Genomic DNA, 19,429 nt, shown 5'->3' on the forward strand with positions numbered 1-19,429 from the left:
TTGGGTGCAATTGTCCTCTTGATTGTACCCGATTAGGATGATGGAGCTATGAAGAGTGTCAGGCTGTAGCCTAAAAATGCTTATCTAGCTTAAATTCAGACCTAGTAACTTGTTTGTAGTTGTTTTATTAATATACATTGCATCCCTGAAGGCATTATGTCAGTACTGTATCATAGGAGGAGTATGGTTGCCTTAATGCAGGGGTGCCCAACCTTTTGAAGAGTGAGGGCCACTTAAGCGGTTTGAGAACCGGTCTTGGGCCACAATGAGAAGAGCGCGTGGATGGCAGCCCACTCTACTTTTCCATAGACTTGTATTATATCTTGTAGGTGTGGTGCACTTTCAGGAAGCACATTGAACTTGCAGGTAATAGAAGTCCATGGCTGACTGCAGCTAACCTGCAAGAAAAGCCAGATGTGAACTGTGCTGCACCTGCGGTGCAGGTAAACAACCATGCATCAGTGTGAAAGTAGCCTTAGGCCCCTTTCACACAGTCAGTCGGACCCTCCATTCACCTCTAAGGAGTGGCAGATGTAAATGGACTACCTCGCCTACCTCCAATCCGTTCCACTTAAAAATAGTAGAGTTTTTCTGTAAAAAAGTGGAGTGGGCTCTATAGAGTAGAGTGGGCTGCCATCCACGCGCTCTGCTCATTGTGGCCCGCGACCGGTTACCAAGTTGCTTAAGTGGCCCTCACTGCTCTGCACCTGCGGATCAGTTTAAAAGCAGCCCAGTAACCACTGCAGAACAGATATGCCCATATATACACTGTAATTTTAGTAACAAACTTACCTTTAATAACAGTATTCTATTCTATTGTATTCAATCCCAGAGCAGGAGGTCGCGGGCCACATCAGAGGGCTCTGCGGGCCACATGTGGCCCCCGGGCCACTGGTTAGGTACCCCTGCCTTAATGAGAAGAGTGGTAATTTACTGCCACAAAATTGTATATATGTTTTGTATTCTTTTCCATTATAAAAATTTGAAACTTCAAATAAAAACCATTGAAACGGGATATAAACTGAACTGTATTTACACAAAATCAACACGCGAGTCTTGATGAACAGAACTTTTACACCTTTAAATTAGAACTATAGGCATTTTTTTTTCTTTTTTGGATATAATAAGGGAGGGTCATAATCCCTGTCGGGTGTTTCCCCCCATCTGTGTCTCATTGGGGAGATTTCCCTTCACTTCCTGTCCAATAGCCAAAACAGGTGTGAGAGTTAATACCTGCAAATTAGGGGAATACCTTGGGGACTCCTAGGTCACCAGAACTAGTGTCCCCATTAGAAAATATCACTTCTATTACTTTTCTGGGGACAACCCAAAATTATGGCTTTTCTTGTACTGTTAGTGATGACAGTAAACAGGACAAATAGAGAGGATGAATCTCCCTAACAGGGACACAGACAGCAATAAAAACCTAATCTGTGTTCTAATCCATCCCCACTCTGTCCCAAACTTTTAGTTATACTTTAATGTGAGAAAACGGCTCAGCAATGCCATGTCCTGTGAGTCCTCATAATATATGAAATATTTATATCTAGTACTGAGACTTGAGATGGAGAAAGCTAGTAGTGAATTTGGTGGGGTGATTCCTATCTAGCACCATTTCTATAGGCAGTAGGCCCACCTACTTCCTATAAAGCTGCTAGACCTAAAAACAAAAATGTAATGTATTGCCGCTATGATGGCTGCTTATTTTTGTTTTTTTGGCCAGTGTGCTGTACACACTAGCCAAATGTTGGCCGGTTTCTGTTGAACCAGCTGATATTCGTATGTACCAACCTTAAAGTGGTCGTAAATGTAGAAGGTTTTTTTATCTGGATGCATTCTGTGCATTAAGATAAAAATGCTTCTGTGTGCATCAGCCCCCCTAATACTTACCTGAGCTCCGTCCGATCCAGCGATGGTGCACTAGAGACTTGGCTGTCCGGGACTCTCCCTCCTCATTGGCTAAGACAGGAGCGAAGCCCTGCTGTCAATCAAAATCAGTGAGCAATAAGGAGAGAGAGGGGGCATGCGGAACTGCGCCTCGGCTCGGGTGCACCCATAGCAAGCTGCTGGCTATAGGGGCACTCAACAGGAGGGAGGAGCCAGAAGTGCCGAAGAGGGACCCGAGAAGAGGAGGATTGGGCTACTCTGTGCAAAACCAACTGCACAGAGCAGGTAAGTATAACACGTTTGTTATTTTGAAAAAAAAAAAAAGAGACTTTAGTATCACTTTAACACTCTTCCTGTCCTAGGATGACCACTCTCAATCACCCTTGTATATCAGGAAAACAGAACCTTACCCTTTTCCTATTGTTCGCAACCAGCATGCCGGATTTCTAGCCTGGGATTAATGGCAGCGGCTATAGCTGCTAGCAAAAGTCACTGGGGTAGATTCAGATAGAATCGTCTATCTTTATGCCCGGCGTAACGTATCTCAGATACATTACGCCGCCGTGATTTAGGGCGCAAGTTCTGTATTCAGAAAGAACTTGCGCCCTTAGTTACGGCGGCGTAACGTATCTGTGTGTAAGCCCGCATAATTCAAATGTGGATGATGTGGGCGTGTTTTATGTATATTAACTGTGACCCCGCGTATTTGATGTTTTTTACTAACGGCGCATGCGCCGTTCGTGAAAAAATCCCAGTGCACATGCTCGAAATTCCGCCGCAAATCGCCATTGCTTTCGACGTGAACGTAAATTACGTCCAGCCCTATTCGCGAACGACTTACGCAAACGACGTAAAATTTTCAAAACTCGACGCGGGAACGACGGCCATACTTAACATAGGATACGCCTCATATAGCAGGGGTAACTATACGCCGAAAAAAGCCTAACGTAAACGACGTAAAAAAATGCGCCGGCCGGACGTTTCTGAATCGGCGTATCTAGCTCATTTGCATATTCCTTGCGTAAATCTATGGAAGCGCCACCTAGCGGCCAGCGTAAATATGCAGCCTAAGATACGACGGTGTAAAACACTTACGCCGGTCGGATCTTAGGGAAATCTATGCGTAACTGATTCTATGAAGATAGATACGACCGGCCGGACTCAGAGATACGACAGCGTATCTGGAGATACGCCGTTGTATCTTCTATCTGAATCTACCCCACTGTGTTCACCAGGCAGGAGTGACTCCCTGAACCACACCCACCCTCCGCAAGGAGAACATAATAGCACTGCGTTCTGGTGTGAATGAGCCCTAAAAAAATGTAAAAGATTTGGGTATTTATTAAAACGGTTCCAAAAATATTTAGGTAGGCCTGTTAGTCAGAGTTATTGTCAAGTTATCTGACCTGGGGATTTAGCCATCAATGACATTTGGCTATAAATGGGGTTACGGCTAAGTGATTGAAAACAAAGGGGCAGATCCACATACCTCCGCACATCTTTCCGCCGGGCGCAGCGTATCCAAGATACACTACGCCGCCGTAACTTTTTTTTTCCGAATCCTTAAAGAATTTGCGCCGTAAGTTACGGCGGCGTAGTGTATCTTTGGCGGCGTAAGGGCGCGGGATTCAAATGGATGTAATGGGGGCGTGTTTTATGTAAATACGTCGTGACCCGACGTAAACAATGTTTTTTTTGAACGGCGCATGCGCCGTCCGTGGGGGTATCCCTGTGCGCATGCTCGAAATGAAACCGGAACAAGCCAATGTTTAAGATGGTGACGTCATTCTACGCAAATCCCTATTCGCGAACGACTTGCGCAAACAACGTAAAAAATTCAAAATGCGAGGCGGGAACGACGGCCATACTTAACATTGAGTACGCCTCATAATAGCAGGGGTAACTATACGCTGGAAAAAGCCGAACGCAAACAACGTGAAAAAATGCACCGGCCGGACGTACGTTCGTGGATCGCCGTAACAAGCTAATTTGCATACTCAACGCGGAATTCGATGGAAACGCCACCTAGCGGCCGCCGAAAAATTGCACCTAAGATCCGACGGCGTACTAAGACGTACACCTGTCGGATCGATCCGAGATGCCGTCGTATCTTGTTTTGTAGATACAAAACAAAGATACGACGCGCAAAATTTGAAATTACGCGGCGTATCAAGAGATACGCCGGCGTAATTCTTTCGTGGATCTGCCCCAAAATGTTTGCTCACTATAGTGGCTAATCTACAAATCTCTGTACATAACAAACTGACAACAATATGACAGAAAATACATGTAAAAAAACGTCCAAATTTGCTTTAAACAATTTATTAATAACTAATTTCTAGCAGAGTAAAAATACAGTGGACGTTGCCTTTAAATACAAATTGGTAACCTTATTTACTTAAAAAAAGACCATCATTAATGGAAGGGAGTACTTCCCTATCACTTCATGAGTAATACATCTCCCTACTAAATCATGCCAAGGTCAGCACATCAATTACGAATGTTCATCCTGTTCGCCATGACATCGACTGACCCGCTGTTATCGCTCACGTGCGCTTGCCAGAAAAACGTTTCCTTATAGTTTCTGATTTATGAGGAACCTTCATTGTCCTGGAATACTCTGATGGTCTCATAGACAGTGAGATAGTGTATGGAAAACATAAGTTACTGGAACAGCTCTTTAACCACTTCATGCCCAAGCCTGTTTGTCATAGGTGGAAACACAAAGGCATGCACTTTTTGTTTATAGATATTAAATCAGTAAAGGAAGACTGGATGGGGATGGAGGCTGCCGATGTTGACCTCCTTCTGAAAATGCTAGTTGGTCTAACACAGGTATGTCCAAAGTCTGGCCCGGGGGCCAATTGTGGCCCCCCTGGTGATTTAATATGGCCCCCCTGGGGATTTGGATATACATAGCCATGGCAGCCTCACATGTGCCCTGTGCCCTGAGGGCCACAAAAGATATATACCGTATTTATCGGTGCTGCCTCGGAGGGGACAGGACGTGTGCCATCAGATTTCATGAAGAGAATCTCCTGTTTACTCGGCGGCTTCTGTAATAGTAAGTCCCGTTTCCTGGGATGCCATTGGATGACTGTTCTGTTTATCATAGGAGGCGGGACTTTGTATAAAAGAGGCCACAGAGTAAACAAGAAATTCACCTGTTTGTAAATCTGACGGTACTTGTCCCTCCCCCTCCCTGTCCCCTCCGGGGCTGCAGATGGGCATTGATCAGGTTGCACTGATGGCAATGTTAAGGCTGCATTGATTGCAATCGTAAGGCTTCTTTCATGGCAAAGGTGAGGCTGCATTCATGGCAATGGTAAGGCTGCATTCATGGTAATGGTGAGGCTGCATTCATGGCAATGGTAAGCCAGTGCGTGTTAGACGCTGATAAATACGGTTTATCCAAAAAACACGCCCAAGCTCATTATTAGTCCTGAGCAGCGCTTGGGGATTCGTTGGGGCCACAAAAGAGATATATACAGTATATCCAAATAACACGCCCAAGCTCATCTCTTCATCACACATAGCCACAAAGGCAGGAGAATTCTTGTTGGGCCGTGTATTAGCGCTCGGACGAACACACTAAGATCAAATTTTAATGGTTCAAAGAATGTCAGGCAAAATGGTCGGCCCTCGAGCATGTTCACTTCATCAAATGTGGCCCTCTTTGATAAGCTGTTAGACCAGGGATGTCCAAACTTTTAAGTATTTTCCAAGTGTGTAGATCAGGAAGTCTGGCTGTATGGAGTGTATGCATTTTGCAGCGCTGTGACTCAGAATGTATTGAAGTAGAAGGGTTAGCATGGTTGACAGGCAACTGCAATTTTCAAAGGAGGTCGGCGGTGGTAGACTTCATGTTTCTCTCAGTACGGGTTTCCTTTCAGGAGAAAAAAATGGATCCAGAGAAATGGATTTAGTGGAAGGACAGGTTAAACCAACGGCAGAGGTGTCTGCACCATGCCTTCCCAATCCTGCTATGTAGGCCTCAACACAAATAATAGCTGCATGTGCTGGCCCACACAACCAACCATTGTTTTGGTTTCTATGGCCAGCTTGAAGGTAATGTTTTCCAGGAAATGTATTACTAACGAAAAAGCTATGTATTCCTTCACTAATCTTTCTTTGTGTCCTAGGGACAGTAGGCTGAGCAAACCATCTCTCATATCACATTGCCTTCATGTATTGCCTCCTTTCCGGATACCATAACAAGTAAATTGCTGGCCTCCTTTTGAAAAAGCAAATTTCCTGACTTGAAGCCATTGCTTTCTGTGGTTTAACCCAAAACATAAGAATGCAGATTGGTAAAGCCAGAGTGATGTAGGAAATCCCAATCTGTACAGGGGTTGGACAAAAATATGAAAACAATACATGATTTTCTGGTATGGAAAGGGTTGACATGTTTCGAGTTTAAAGCAGAAGTGATGTAACATGGGACTGTAGGCAGCATAAACTCCAAACATACAAAGGACACTAGACAAACCAAACCAGATTAACCACTTCCTAACTGGGCACTTAAACCCCCCTCCTGCCCAGACCAAGTTTCAGCTTTCAGCGCTGATACACTTTGAATGACAATTGTACCTAAATGACATTTTTATCATTTATTTTCACACAAATAGAGCTTTATTTTGGTGATATTTAATAACTGCTGGGGTTTTTATTTTTTTACTAAACAAACAAAAAAAAATTGAAAAATAAAATAATTTTTCATAGTTTGTTATAACATTTTGCAAACAGGTAATTTTTCTCCTTCATTGATATGCACTGATGAGGCGGCACTGGTGGGGACAGATAAGGCGGCACTGGTGGGGACAGATAAGGCGGCACTGGTGGGGACAGATAAGGTGGCACTGATGGGGACAGATAAGGCGGCACTGGTGGGGACAGATAAGGCGGCACTTGTGGGGACAGATAAGGCGGCACTGATGGGGAGAGATAAGGCGGCACTGGTGGGGAGAGATAAGGCGGCACTGGTGGGGAGAGATAAGGCGGCACTGATGGGAGGCACTTATGGGGCACTGGTAGGTGACACTGATGAGCACTGGTAGGTGACACTGATGAGTACTGGTAGTTGACTCTGGGCGGCACTGATGGGTGGCACTGATGGGTGGCACTGGCACTGTTGTGCACTGGCAGGTGGCACAGATGAGCATCGGTCCCAGTCTCCTTGATTGGGACCGATGTCCCTCTGACAGCCACCAGCACCAGCTGATTGGCGAGGAGAGACACAAGACTGTGCTCTGCATATGTAAACAACGCAGAGCTCCATCCTGTCAACGGGGATATGGCAGACTTTGTTTACCTGCAAAGCAGGGAATAAAATCCAGCATATCCCTTAGTATAAACACTGGTTAGGCACACATTTAACCCTTGGATCACCCTAGATGTTTAACCCCTTCCCAGCCAGTGTCATTAGTACAGTGACAGTGCATATTTTTAGCACTGATCACTGTATTAGTGTCACTGGTTCCCACAAAGTGTCAGTGTCACATTTTCTGCAGCAATATCATAGTCCCTGATTGCCACCATTACTAGTATAAAAAATAAAATAAATAAAAACTCCTGTATGTATGTATGTATGTGTATGTGTGTGTATATATATATATATATATATATATATATATATATATATATATATACTATAGTTTGTAGATGCTCTAACTTTTGTGCAAAGTGCAATCAATCAATATATGCTTATTGGGATTTTTTAACCAAACTTATGTAGCAGAATACATATTGGCTTAAATTTTTGAAGAAATTTGTTTTTTTTTTTTTTTTTTTTTTTATTGGATGTGTTTCCTAGCAAAAAGTAAAAAAATATATATATATATATATATATATATATATTTGGAAATTTTTCGTTTTTTTATAGCGCAAAAAAAATAAACGCAGTGGTGATCAAATACCACCAAAAGAAAGCTCTATTTGTGGGGAAAAAATTACATTCATTTCATTTATGGACAGCGTTGCATAACCGCGCATTTGTCAGTTAACATAACGCAGTTCCGTATAGCAAAAAATGCCTTGGTCATGAAGGGGGGGTAAATGTTCTGGAGGTCAAGCGGTTAATCAATGAATACTTTAAAACTGTAAACAAAATCAGTAGGGTGCTCTTTAAACATCCCTCTGGCGACTGGCAAAGACACCCCCCCCCCCACCAGCCTCCTGCTTAAATAAGGGTCCTGGGAATTTCTGGAATGTTCTGGGGGTCAGGTGACCATAAATGACCTATCCTAGAGGACCCCCCAGAATTTCCAGACCAATACCAATTTTTGACTTATCTAAAAATCCTCCATTCAATGGGGGGCTTGAAACTCCTACTGCCACCATCCCATGAGGGAAAGTGTCTATGTAAAATGTTGGTCGACCGTGTGCATCTCATGGTGCAAACATTGTTTCCCGAAGACAGCGCCATTTACCAAGACCATAATGCTCTGATTCCCACAGCTGGAGTTGTCAAATTGTGGTTTGACGAGCGTGCAGATGAAGTCTCGCACCTTCCTGGGCTCTGTAGTTGCCAGACCTCAATATCGTTTTATGCCGCAGGCATCTCTGTGAGAACTGGAACAATTTTTGCATGAAGAGTGGTATCCGATTCCATTAGTCACAATCCAAGACTTATATGTCTCAATTCCTAGGAGAATTCAGGCCGTCTTGGATGCCAAAAGCGGTCCAACCCCATATTGGGTAACAATTTAGTTTTTTTACCTGGTGGTTCCATAACTTTGTCCAATCCCTGTATCCTTGTCTGAGTCTGTGATTTAGGAAGAACTGAAACCAGATGATTAGCATGTTAGTCAGGTAACTAGTACAATTGGAAGACAAGGTCAGCCTTCATATTTCCTAGCAGAGTTTTTTCTTAAAGCGGAGTTCCACCCAAAAGTGGAACTTCCGCTTAATCCACTCCTTGCCCCTTTACATGCCACATTTGGCATGTAATTTTTTACATTTTCTTGGGGGGGGGGGGGAGTGGGGGCTTCAGGAGGAGTGGGACTTCCTGTCCTACTTCCTCCTTCCGCCGAGGGCCTGCTAAGGCGAATAAGCCTAATCGCCTTTCTGCAGCCCCTCCCTGTAGGCGATCACCTGGGACACGTGACAGGTCCCAGGCGATCGCCTGTCCAATTGCATGGCGCGGCGCCGCTCGTGCATGCGCAGTGACGCTCGCGCATGCGCAGTGGGTTCCCGGCCGTGAAGCCAAAAGCTGTCACGGCCGGGTGCCCACACTTGGAATGAAGACACCGGCCAGAGAGGGCGGGGGAGAGGAGCGGAGCCCCGGCCGGCGCATCGCTGGAACGCGGAGCAGGTGAGTGTCTGTTTTTTAAAAGCCAACAGCTACACTTTTTGTAGCTGCTGACTTTTAATAAACATGAAAACTGACTGGAACACCCCTTTAAAAGAAAAAATGAAAAAGTGAACTAACGCCGTATGCCTTCCCCCCTTTATTTTTTCTGTAGCCATGAACTATTCTGTTTAACATTTATACAACATACAGCTACAGCTTCTTGTTTCAAAATTTTGTGAGCAGTTGTTTGAGGGCATGGTCAGTCGGATGTCCCTGGATTTAATTTTGAAAATGTGGTCACCTTATCCTACATGGCCTTATGGCTATAATTAAATATGCATAGGAAAGGTCATACTCCAGTTATATTGTACTAAATCTAATATCTTTTTGTTTCAGTTGCTGATTTCTCATTACAACAAATGACTTCCCAACTGGAGGGGATACTTTCAGAATCACTGGTGTCTGAAGTGGGTTCTTCCTATCAGCTGATTGTAACCAGGAATTGTGGAGAGAGCGTTTCCTATTTTATTGACCTGACATCAGGTAATGCTTCCTATAAACAGTAGAGGAGAATCTGTTCTATTTATTCTTTCTTCAGTTCACCTGTTTTCTTCAAAGGCCAGTACAATCAACTGATATTGTCGTTTTTCGATATTAGTTTTTTGTTTGTTTTATGTCTTTCAGGGACAGCATTGATGAGGTCACTGCTTTTTAAAGTGGAACTTCACCCAATAGGGGAAGTTCCACTTTAAATCCCCAAACCCCCCCCTTTCTCTCCCATATTTGGCATGTCATTTATTTGGGTGGGGTGTCTAGTTTTGACAGATACCCACTCCCCTGTTCCTCTCAGATTGACTAGGCAATACAAGCAGAAGTCTTCAAGCCCGCTGTCAGCTGACGTCACAGAGCCAGTCCAGGCTGGGTCAAGATCGTGACATTAAAGTCAGAATCCGCCCACAACCCTGGACCGGCAACTGGCTCAGCCTCACAGCCAGGCCGCTCCCATCCCCTCCACAGCCCTGCGCTCCAGTGAGCACAGGGGCTGAGGGGGCAGAGCAGAGCAGAGAGGCAGTCATTAGCTCTCTTCTCACGGAGAGCTTATCGGACCGATGCTGCATCCACCTAGGTAAGTATGATTTTGAAAAAAACGAACTTCTCTTTTAAGCACACTTTTTGCACTTTACTCCCCTGATGAAGCCTTGTTTTAAGGTAAAATATGTTGGGTTTTGTGGTTTTAAATTATTTCTCTTTATTTTCTGTTGTGGGCGCTTAGATTTATTGGGGGAATGTGGCTTTAGTGGTAATTAAATACCACCAAATGAAAGCTCTAATTGTGTGAAAATAAACGATAACAATTTTGTATGGGTACAGTGTAACATGACTACGCAATTGTCATTCAAGTGTGGCAGCGCTAAAAATTGGCCTGAGCAAGAAGGGGGTAAAAGTGGCCAGTAGGAAAATGGTTGAACCAAAAATGTATTTCATTGAAGCTTACCAATCGTTAGACAGTGTCCCTCGATGTAAATCGATCGTCAATCAGGCCTCCCGTTGCACGGCCAACCCGAAAAAAAAAAAAGGCTTCTGCCGTCCATGAAGGTTTGCCATCTACTGCAGGCTCTGCCATTTGACAGTTCTTATATAGGTAAGGGGTGGGCCACCTGGCTACATCACCTGGTGGCACCGCCCCCTTGTGACGTCATGGATTGGTGCATGCTGGGTCCGTGACATCACTAGAGGGGGCGGTGCCACAGGTGACCCCGGTTTTTTTTTTTATCATTTTTAATTGTTGCCATTTGTTTGTTTTTTACATTCAGCTCTCAGCAGGAAACCCGCTGACAGCAGATGAGTCATCCGTTGTTACGGATGCAGCGGCCGGCTTTTCAGCCCCTTCTTGGCAACTAGTTCAATGCAGTAAATTACTGCATTAACTAATGCGGTAATTACCGCTAAATCGAACAAATACTGCTTTCGGTTTTTAATGCAAAATTCTTAATGAATGAAACACTTGCACAATTGTTACCGCATGCAGTGTTTTACCGCATTTTATTATTCATTGTTTAACTGTTAGTGAGTTGACCGCATTATGTAGAACAGCAACAGATGGATTAGGAACACACTGGTCCCTTCCTTTGTAGCTGGAGAAAAGAGACTCCAAGGTAGGTAGTATCTTGGAAAGTATGGTGGGTAGATCAGCCCTCAAGGGATAGAAGAAGCCATTGGAGGAATAAATACAACATAAACCTCCTACAACTCCAATATCTTGGTTAAACAGACCCTATATGATGTTTTCTTATTTAAGTTGAAATCAAACTTTTTTTTTTTTACAGGGTCGGGCAGCTCTGGCTGGGGAGTTTTTCCTGGAAACCCTGATGTTACTCTAATGATGACAGAAGCTGATCTCATGTGTCTCATTAAAGGAGATTTGAGTCCTATGACTGCGTATGCAGCAGGCCGCTTACAAGTCATAGGAGATCTGAGGACTGCTTTACAGCTGGAGAAGGTTTTACAGAGGATAGCGGGGAGATAACATGAGGGCACTCTTTTATCACTTCTGTTCATGTAGTTTGCTATTTTTATTTGTTGTACTTTATTAAACAGTAGAATATTATACCTCTGGGTAGTTCTATACCACTAAACTGATTGCCCAATACAAGCATGAAAACAGAATCTACCAAATATCTGTTGGAGCTATGATAACATGATTGGAATGGAACAAGAATATACAAGATTATCTGAGTAGTTTGGAACAATGTGTTATGGTCACAAAGAAAAAACAATATCCAAGAGGCATACATGATTACAAGCATAATACTGTGTGTGGATGCTGAATCCAATCAATAAATGTCCACCAGTCAATCTGATTATCCAGATGAGAAATCAAATGTATTGGAAACTCAAGAGAAGCACAACGATATATGGAAAGTGAAGCGTCGCGGTCTGTAAATCACAACCTTTTTAAAAAAAATGGATAAAAATGAAATTACCAGAGGCTAAAAATAAATATAAAAAACACAATAAAAGACAAGCAGGGAAAACACTGGGGATTACAGAATAAAATGCTGCATTAGTTATATCAGATAAATCAATACAAGATGATAATACATACTTTCCTAAGGACTCACTACAGACTCTTCATTTAAATCACATTTTATAGGCAAAACATATACTGTGTACTATATTTAACCACTTAAGACCCGGACCTTTAAGCAGCTAAAGGACCCGGCCAGTTTTTGCAATTCGGCACTGCGTCGCTTTAACCACTTAACGACCGCCGCATGTAAATATACATCGGCAGAATGGCACGTACAGGCAGATGGACGTGCCTATACGTCCCTGCCTAGACGTGGGTCTGATCGGGACCCCCCCGGTACATGCGGCGGTCGGTAATCGTCTGGGAGCGATCCGGGATGAGGGGGCGGCTATTCGTTTCAAGCAACCCCCCGCGATCGCTCCCCGGAGCTGAAGAACGCGGAGAGTTGTGTGTAAACACGGCTTCCCCGTGCTTCACTGTGGCGGCTGCATTGAATGTGTCATCCCTTTTATAGGGAGACACAATCGATGACGTCAGACCTACAGCCACACCCCCCTACAGTTGTAAACACACACTAGGTGAAACATAACCCATTCAGCGCCCCCTGTGGTTAACTCCCAAACTGCAACTGTCATTTTCACAATAAACAATGCAATTTAAATGCATTTTTTGCTGTGAAAATGACAATGGTCCCAAAAATGTGTCAAAATTGTCTGAAGTGTCCGCCATAATGTCGCAGTCATGAAAAAAATCGCTGATCGCCGCCATTAGTAGTAAAATGTTTTTTTAATAAAAATGCAATAAAACTATCCCCTATTCTGAAGGGGTTATGTATGACCTCATCTGTGTTTCTAACTGTAGGGGGGTGTGGCTGTAGGTGTGACGTCATTGATTGTGATTCCCTATATAAGGGAACACACGATCGATGCCGGCACCACAGTGAAGAACGGGGAAGCTGTCTTTACACACAGCTCTCCCCGTTCTTCAGCTCCGGGGACCGATCGCGGGACTCCAGCGGCGATCGGGTCCCGCGGTCACGGAGCTTCGGACCGGGTCGCGGGAGCGCGCGCCCGCGACCCACGGCTGGGCACTTAAAGAGGACGTACCTGTACGTGCTTGTGCCCAGCCGTGCCATTCTGCCGACGTATATGTGCAGGAGGCGGTCCTTAATCGGTTAAGAAATAGATTATTGTGTACAGCTCGAAAATATTGGAGCTAAAATCTGTATTTGATTGTGATGTTTACTTAGACATGTCTGTTAATTTAAGTATGACATAATCATACAACTGAGTCACACAACATTATAATTTCTTGGAAATGATTGAGAATAAATGTACTGCCATATGTCTGTACAGAGAAGATTTCTTAGAACAGTCTGACCTCACAGAAAAAATTGCTATAATGAAATGTTCAGTCTAATAGCCCCGTACACATGATTCAAATATCGTACGAAAACTGTCATCCGAGGAAGAATCGTACGCTAATTGGATCGTTTGTACAGAGTTTTCGAGAGCCGATCACGACAATTCATCCGATATTATTAGATCGGAAAAAACACAAAAAAATTTCCCCGTACGATACCAGATCGTACGGTTTTCGTTTAGTCAGTATAGTTGTCATCCGAAAATACAATACAAATGCATTACAACACATGACATCGTACAAGAATTTTTGTGACTTTAGTAACCTATTCATTTTCTATTTGCGACTATTAAGCGAAAAAAGTCAGACGATCTGTCGTCCGATTTTCGGATCGTGTGTACGGGGCATAACAAGAACATAGTAGCCCATAGTCAAGGAGGGGGAAGCAGATTGTCAGTATGGATGCTCCTGGCTTACAAACTTGAAGGTGTTTTAGTGTGTTTATTTAAAGCAGAACTATACCCACCATTTGCCAAATAACGTAACTGTATTCAAAATACACAATTCTATACTGTATGCAATATAAAAGTGAGTACACCCCTCATATATTTGTAAATATTTTATTATATCTTTTCATGTGACAACACTGATGAAATTACACTTTGCTACAATGTAAAGTAGTGAGTGTACAGCTTGTATAACAGTGTAAATTTGCTGATTTTACCCCTCTCCTGACCAGAGCATTTTTTTGCAATTCGGCACTGCGTCGCTTTAACTGACAATTGCGCAGTCATGCAACGTTGTACCCAAACAAAATTTATGTCCTTTTTTTCCCCACAAATAGAGTGGTATGTGAGTGGTATTTTTCCCCCACAAATGGTGGTATGTGATCACCGCTCAAAAAGAGCGTCAAATTTTGAAAGAAACAGCAATATTTTTTGTCTAAAAATTTCTAAAAAATGTATTCTTCAACATATTTTTGGTAAAAAAATCATATATTGATTGGTTTGCGCAAAAGTTATAGCAAAATAGGGGATAGATTTATGGCATTTTTATTATAATTTATTTTTTTACTAGTAAAGGCTGCGAACTGCACTGTTTTTATTATCGGGACTGCGACATTATGGCGAACATATTGGACACTTTTGACACTATTTTGGGACCATTGTCAGCGATCAGAGCTACAAATAGCCAATGATTTCCCTATAAATGACACTAGCAGGGAAGGGGTTAAACACTAGGGGGCGAACAAGGGCTTAAGTGTGTCCTAGGGAGGTGTTCTAACTGTGGGGGGGTGGTCTCACTAGAACATGACAGAGATCACTGCTCCCGATGACAGGGAACAGTAGATCCCTGTCATGTTGCTAGGCAGAACAGGGAAATGCCTTGTTTACATCTCCCCATTCTGCCTATCCTCGCCGTAATCGCGGGCTGCCGGTGAACATCGAGTTTGCGGGACCCGTGGACACGCGCCCACTAGGTGGCACATTTAAAGGGTAGTACATTTGCCTGCCCCTGCCATTCTGCCGACGTAGATCGGCGTGCGGCAGTCGGCAAGGGGTTAATGTCTAAACCGCTGGCAACAAAAGTGAGTACATCCCTAAGTGAAAATGTCCAAATTAGGCCCAATTAGCCATTGACTCGTTAGTGTTTCAAGGTCTCAGGTGTGAATGGGGAGCAGGTGTGTTGAATTTGGTGTTATCGCTCTCACGCCGCGTACACACGATCATTTTTCGGCATGAAAAAAACTTTGTTTTAAAAATATGTAATTTAAAATGATCGCGTGTGGGCTTCACATAATTTTTTGGGTTTTGAAAAATGACAATTTTTTTTTCTCGAACATGCTGCATTTTTTAACAACGTTTTAAACAATGTTGTTTTTCGGGTTGTAAAAAATTGTCGTGTGTGGGCTAAAATGACGTTAAAAACCCGCGCATGCTCAGAAGCAAGTTATGAGACGGGAGCGCTTGTTCTGGTAAAACTACTGTTCATAATGGAGTAAGCACATTCATCACGCTGTAACAGACAGAAAAGCGCAAATCGTCTTTTACTAACACGGAATCGGCTAAAGCAGCCCCAAGGGTGGCGCCATCCGCATGGAACGTCCCCTTTATAGTGCCGTTGTACGTGTTGTACGTCACTGCGCTTTGCTAGAGCATTTTTAAAAAATTATGGTGTGTGGGCAACGTCGTTTTAATGACGAAGTTGTAAAAATTTCGTATTTTCTACATGCTGAAAAACATGTTTTTTTTCATGCCGGAAAATGATCGTGTGTACGCGGCATCACACTCTCATACTGGTCACTGGATGTTCAACATGGCAAAGAACTCTCTGAGGATCTGAAAGACAATGTTGCGTTATTTTGAGGGGGCAGCAAATTTACACTGTTATACAAGCTGTACACTAACTACTTTACATTGTAGCAAAGTGTCATTTCTTCAGTGTTGTCACATGAAAAAATATAATACAATATTTACAAAAATGTGAAGCTCCTGCTGCTATCAATCTAACCAATGAGGACCCAAGACAGCGGCAGCGGCAGAAGCTGCTGTGCCCGTCCCCGTCGCTGGAAAGATCGGTTTCAGGTAAATAAAAGGGAGTTTCTGGGGGTAGCTGTACTATAGAAGGTTTTTCACCTTAATGCATAGAATATGTTAAGGTGAAAAACCTTAGAGGGTTTACAACCCCTTTAAGGCAATACATTTAATAAATAATCAGATGTTTTACATTCCATTCTGTCTCCTTTTATAAATAGTTTGTTTTGTTTTGAGTGGGGAGGGCCTTGAATTCTCTGTCTGTCTTTTATTTCCATCTTTGTAGCCTTGGGGAGATTTCCCTTCAATTCCTGATGCAGTGATGGAATATTCTAGTGAGCTCTCCTTCTTGTCCTGGGGTCACAGAGATGGAAAAAAATTAAACAAAGGGAAATATCCCCAATTGATTCACAGATAACAACAAACAAATAAAAAGTAAAAAAAAATATGGCGTGCTGCATTGCTAATAATGGTGCATATCCATAATTTGGAAATTCTGGTGCAATGGCAGTACTTTTAATTGAATGGACTGCCTTATAACAATGCCAATGTCTTAGTATATCTAGGTCTTTGCTCATCATCCTGCACTCCCAATAGGGCCAGTTCAGCCGTCAAAGGAATATCCAATTGAAGATGGACAGTAATAGATTCTCCCACCGCAGCCCAGTAGCTCGACAGTCTGGGACAGGTCCAGAACATGTGGAAAAAGGTGCTATCAGGCGAATGGCACCGTGGGCAGTCTGGCGACCACGACAGGTAAATTCTGTGCAGTGTAAAAATGTTGCCTGAATCAGCTTATCCCTAGATGATATTACCAGTTTAGAACTATGCTCAAAACATTCCTCCCAGGTCTCTCTATCAAGTTCAGGTAGGTCCATTTTCCACTTATCCCATAGGGCCTCCATCTTAAAGCGGTTCTCCACCCTAAAGTGGAGTCCCGCTGATCGGAACCCTCCCCCCCTCCGGTGTCACATTTGACACCTTTCAAGGGGGAGGGGGGTGCAGATACCTGTCTAAAGACAGGTATTTGCACCCACTTCCGGCCACACGCTATGGGCAAAAGACGGGCATTCCGTCACATCCCGTCTGTCGCCCGTTGTGTGCTGGGAACACTCGGCTCCCAGCACACAGCGTGTGAGCCAATCGGCGGGCGCAGCGCGACTCGCGCATGCGCCGTAGGGAACCGGGCAGTGAAGCCGCAGCGCTTCACTTCCTGGTTCCCTCAGCGTGGATGGCGGGGGGAGCAGCAGAGTGACGAGCGATCGCTCGTGCTCTGCTGCGATCGGCGCTGGACTCCAGGACAGGTAAGTGTCCTAATATTAAAAGTCAGCAGCTGCAGTATTTGTAGCTGCTGGCTTTTAATATTTTGTTCCCATGGCACATCCGCTTTAAGCGAGCCTTTCCGTAAAAGGGCCAGATACAGCGAAGACAGAGTTTTAGCGAAAGACTCCTGTGCCAGCAGCTCCTCAATAGGGCCCGCCCTAAGACTAGGGGGCATCAGGAACTGTGCCCCGGCTGCATGATGCAGCTGGTAATACCGGACCGTCATATAAGCAGGAAGGTTAAATTTGTCCGCCAAAGCCCGAAACGAAAGGAGGGACCCCGCCTAGAAAATGTCCTGCAACACCCTGATGCCAAAGCGGGCCCAAAGTTGTGGGTCTGGTATAGTCCTGAAGTGAGGAAGGGAAGGATTCCCCCACAAGGGGCAGTATGGGGACCATCTGCCAGGGCACAAGAACCGATGCCTGACCATCCCCCAGACTCGCAGGGTTGTTCTTGATGAAGTCGGGAGAGACGGGTACGCCAAAAGGCCCCTGTACACCAGGTTACTCAGCTCCGCAAGAGAACCCACCATGGCCGCCTCCAGACAGACAGCCGCATTGGCCCTGGACTGCTGAAACAACCACCGCACCGTAACAAGTATAGCCACCCAGTAATATACAAACAGGTTGGGGAGGGCGAGGCTGCAACAACTCACAGGGAGCTGAAGAGTCGGTCTAGCCAACCGGGGGGAAGACCCCCACCACAAAAAAGAGCCAATGCAACTATCTAAATCCTGGAAGGACGGGGGTATCCACACAGGGCAGTTCCCGAAAATATAGGTACATTTGGGAAGATAGATCATCTTTAAAATATTGATACGCCCTAGGAGATTAAGTGGGAGATTAGCCCAGCGGGAGCAATGATTCTTCAGACGACGAACTATGGGCTGGAGGTTGAGGCGCTGAAAGGGCTGCAAGTCTCTACACCCTGATCCCTAGGAAGACAAATTCTTCCACCCTTTGCAACTGAGTCTGTTTCCCAGAATCCCTCACCCACACATCTAAGGGGAACAGGTCAGATTTAGCCCAATTAATGCGAATCCCTGAGAACCTCCCAAATTCATCTAAGGTCTCCAAAGCCTCACTTAGCGAGGAGTCCGCATGCAGGTACAACAAGGTGTCGTCTGCGTATAAGGATATATTCTCCTCCAGAGGGCCCACACGTAAACCCACAATACGGCTAGATTCTCTAACCAAAACCGACAGGGGCTCCAGTGCCAATGCAGATAAACTAGGCGAGAGCGGGCACCCCTGGCGGGTCCCCCCTCTGAAGGTGAAAACATTCCGAGAGAGAATTGTTTACCCTAATTCTAGCCCTGGGGGCCTGGTAAAGCAGGCCCAGCCAGTGAAGGAACCTTGGGCCAAACCCGAATCTCCGCCGAACCTCCCACAAGTACTCCCACTCTACGGAGTCAAAAGCCTTCTCCACATCCAGAGAGGCTATGACTCTTGTCTCACTATTACTATGGGTAGTAGCGAGATTGAGAAATAAACAACGGATATTGATATCAGTGCCCTTTCCCGCCATGAACCCCGTCTGGTCCACATGGACAGGGTCATTCATCACCTTCCCTAGCCGCATGGCCAGTATTTTCGCCAGCAATTTCGCATCAGCATTTATTAGCGAGATGTAAGAGGCACACTCCTCAGGGTCCTTACCAGGCTTGGGCACCAAAACCACTATCGCGTCATACATAGGGAGAGAGCCCAGTGTATCAAACTGTTTCAATAATGCAGTCAATCTAGGGACCAGCAGCTCCTGATAGATAGGGTAAAATTTAATGGGCATCCCATCCAGCCCAGGAGCCTTCCCAGCCTGCATAGATCCTAGCGCCTCCTGCACCTCCTCCAGGGAAATATCCTCATCAAGTTTCCCACTTTTAGCTGCGTCTAGAAAGGGGAGCGGAACCCGGTCCAAGTACTGATGAAGCTACGAGCTGCTATAGGAGACCCTAGAGGAGCATGAAAAACCTTCTAATAAATATTATAAAGGAGAAGAGTC

The 19,429-nt window shown here is 44.5% G+C and overlaps 1 protein-coding gene across 3 annotated transcripts in view; it reads left to right on the top strand.

The window, feature by feature from the left end:
* Window positions 1–12,039, top strand: part of STOML1 (stomatin like 1) — a 49,668-nt gene extending 37,629 nt beyond the window's left edge. For all 3 annotated transcript variants that reach the window (XM_040343009.1, XM_040343008.1, XM_040343007.1), the window contains 2 exons: window positions 9,575–9,721; window positions 11,506–12,039. In XM_040343009.1, coding sequence (XP_040198943.1) covers window positions 9,575–9,721; window positions 11,506–11,705 — 347 coding nt within the window. In that variant the 3' untranslated portion in view covers window positions 11,706–12,039. The remainder of the gene's footprint in view (window positions 1–9,574; window positions 9,722–11,505) is intronic.
* Window positions 12,040–19,429: the final 7,390 nt, after the last annotated feature.

Source organism: Rana temporaria, chromosome 3 (genome assembly GCF_905171775.1).
Source record: "Rana temporaria chromosome 3, aRanTem1.1, whole genome shotgun sequence".
NCBI classification, from domain to species: domain Eukaryota; kingdom Metazoa; phylum Chordata; class Amphibia; order Anura; family Ranidae; genus Rana; species Rana temporaria.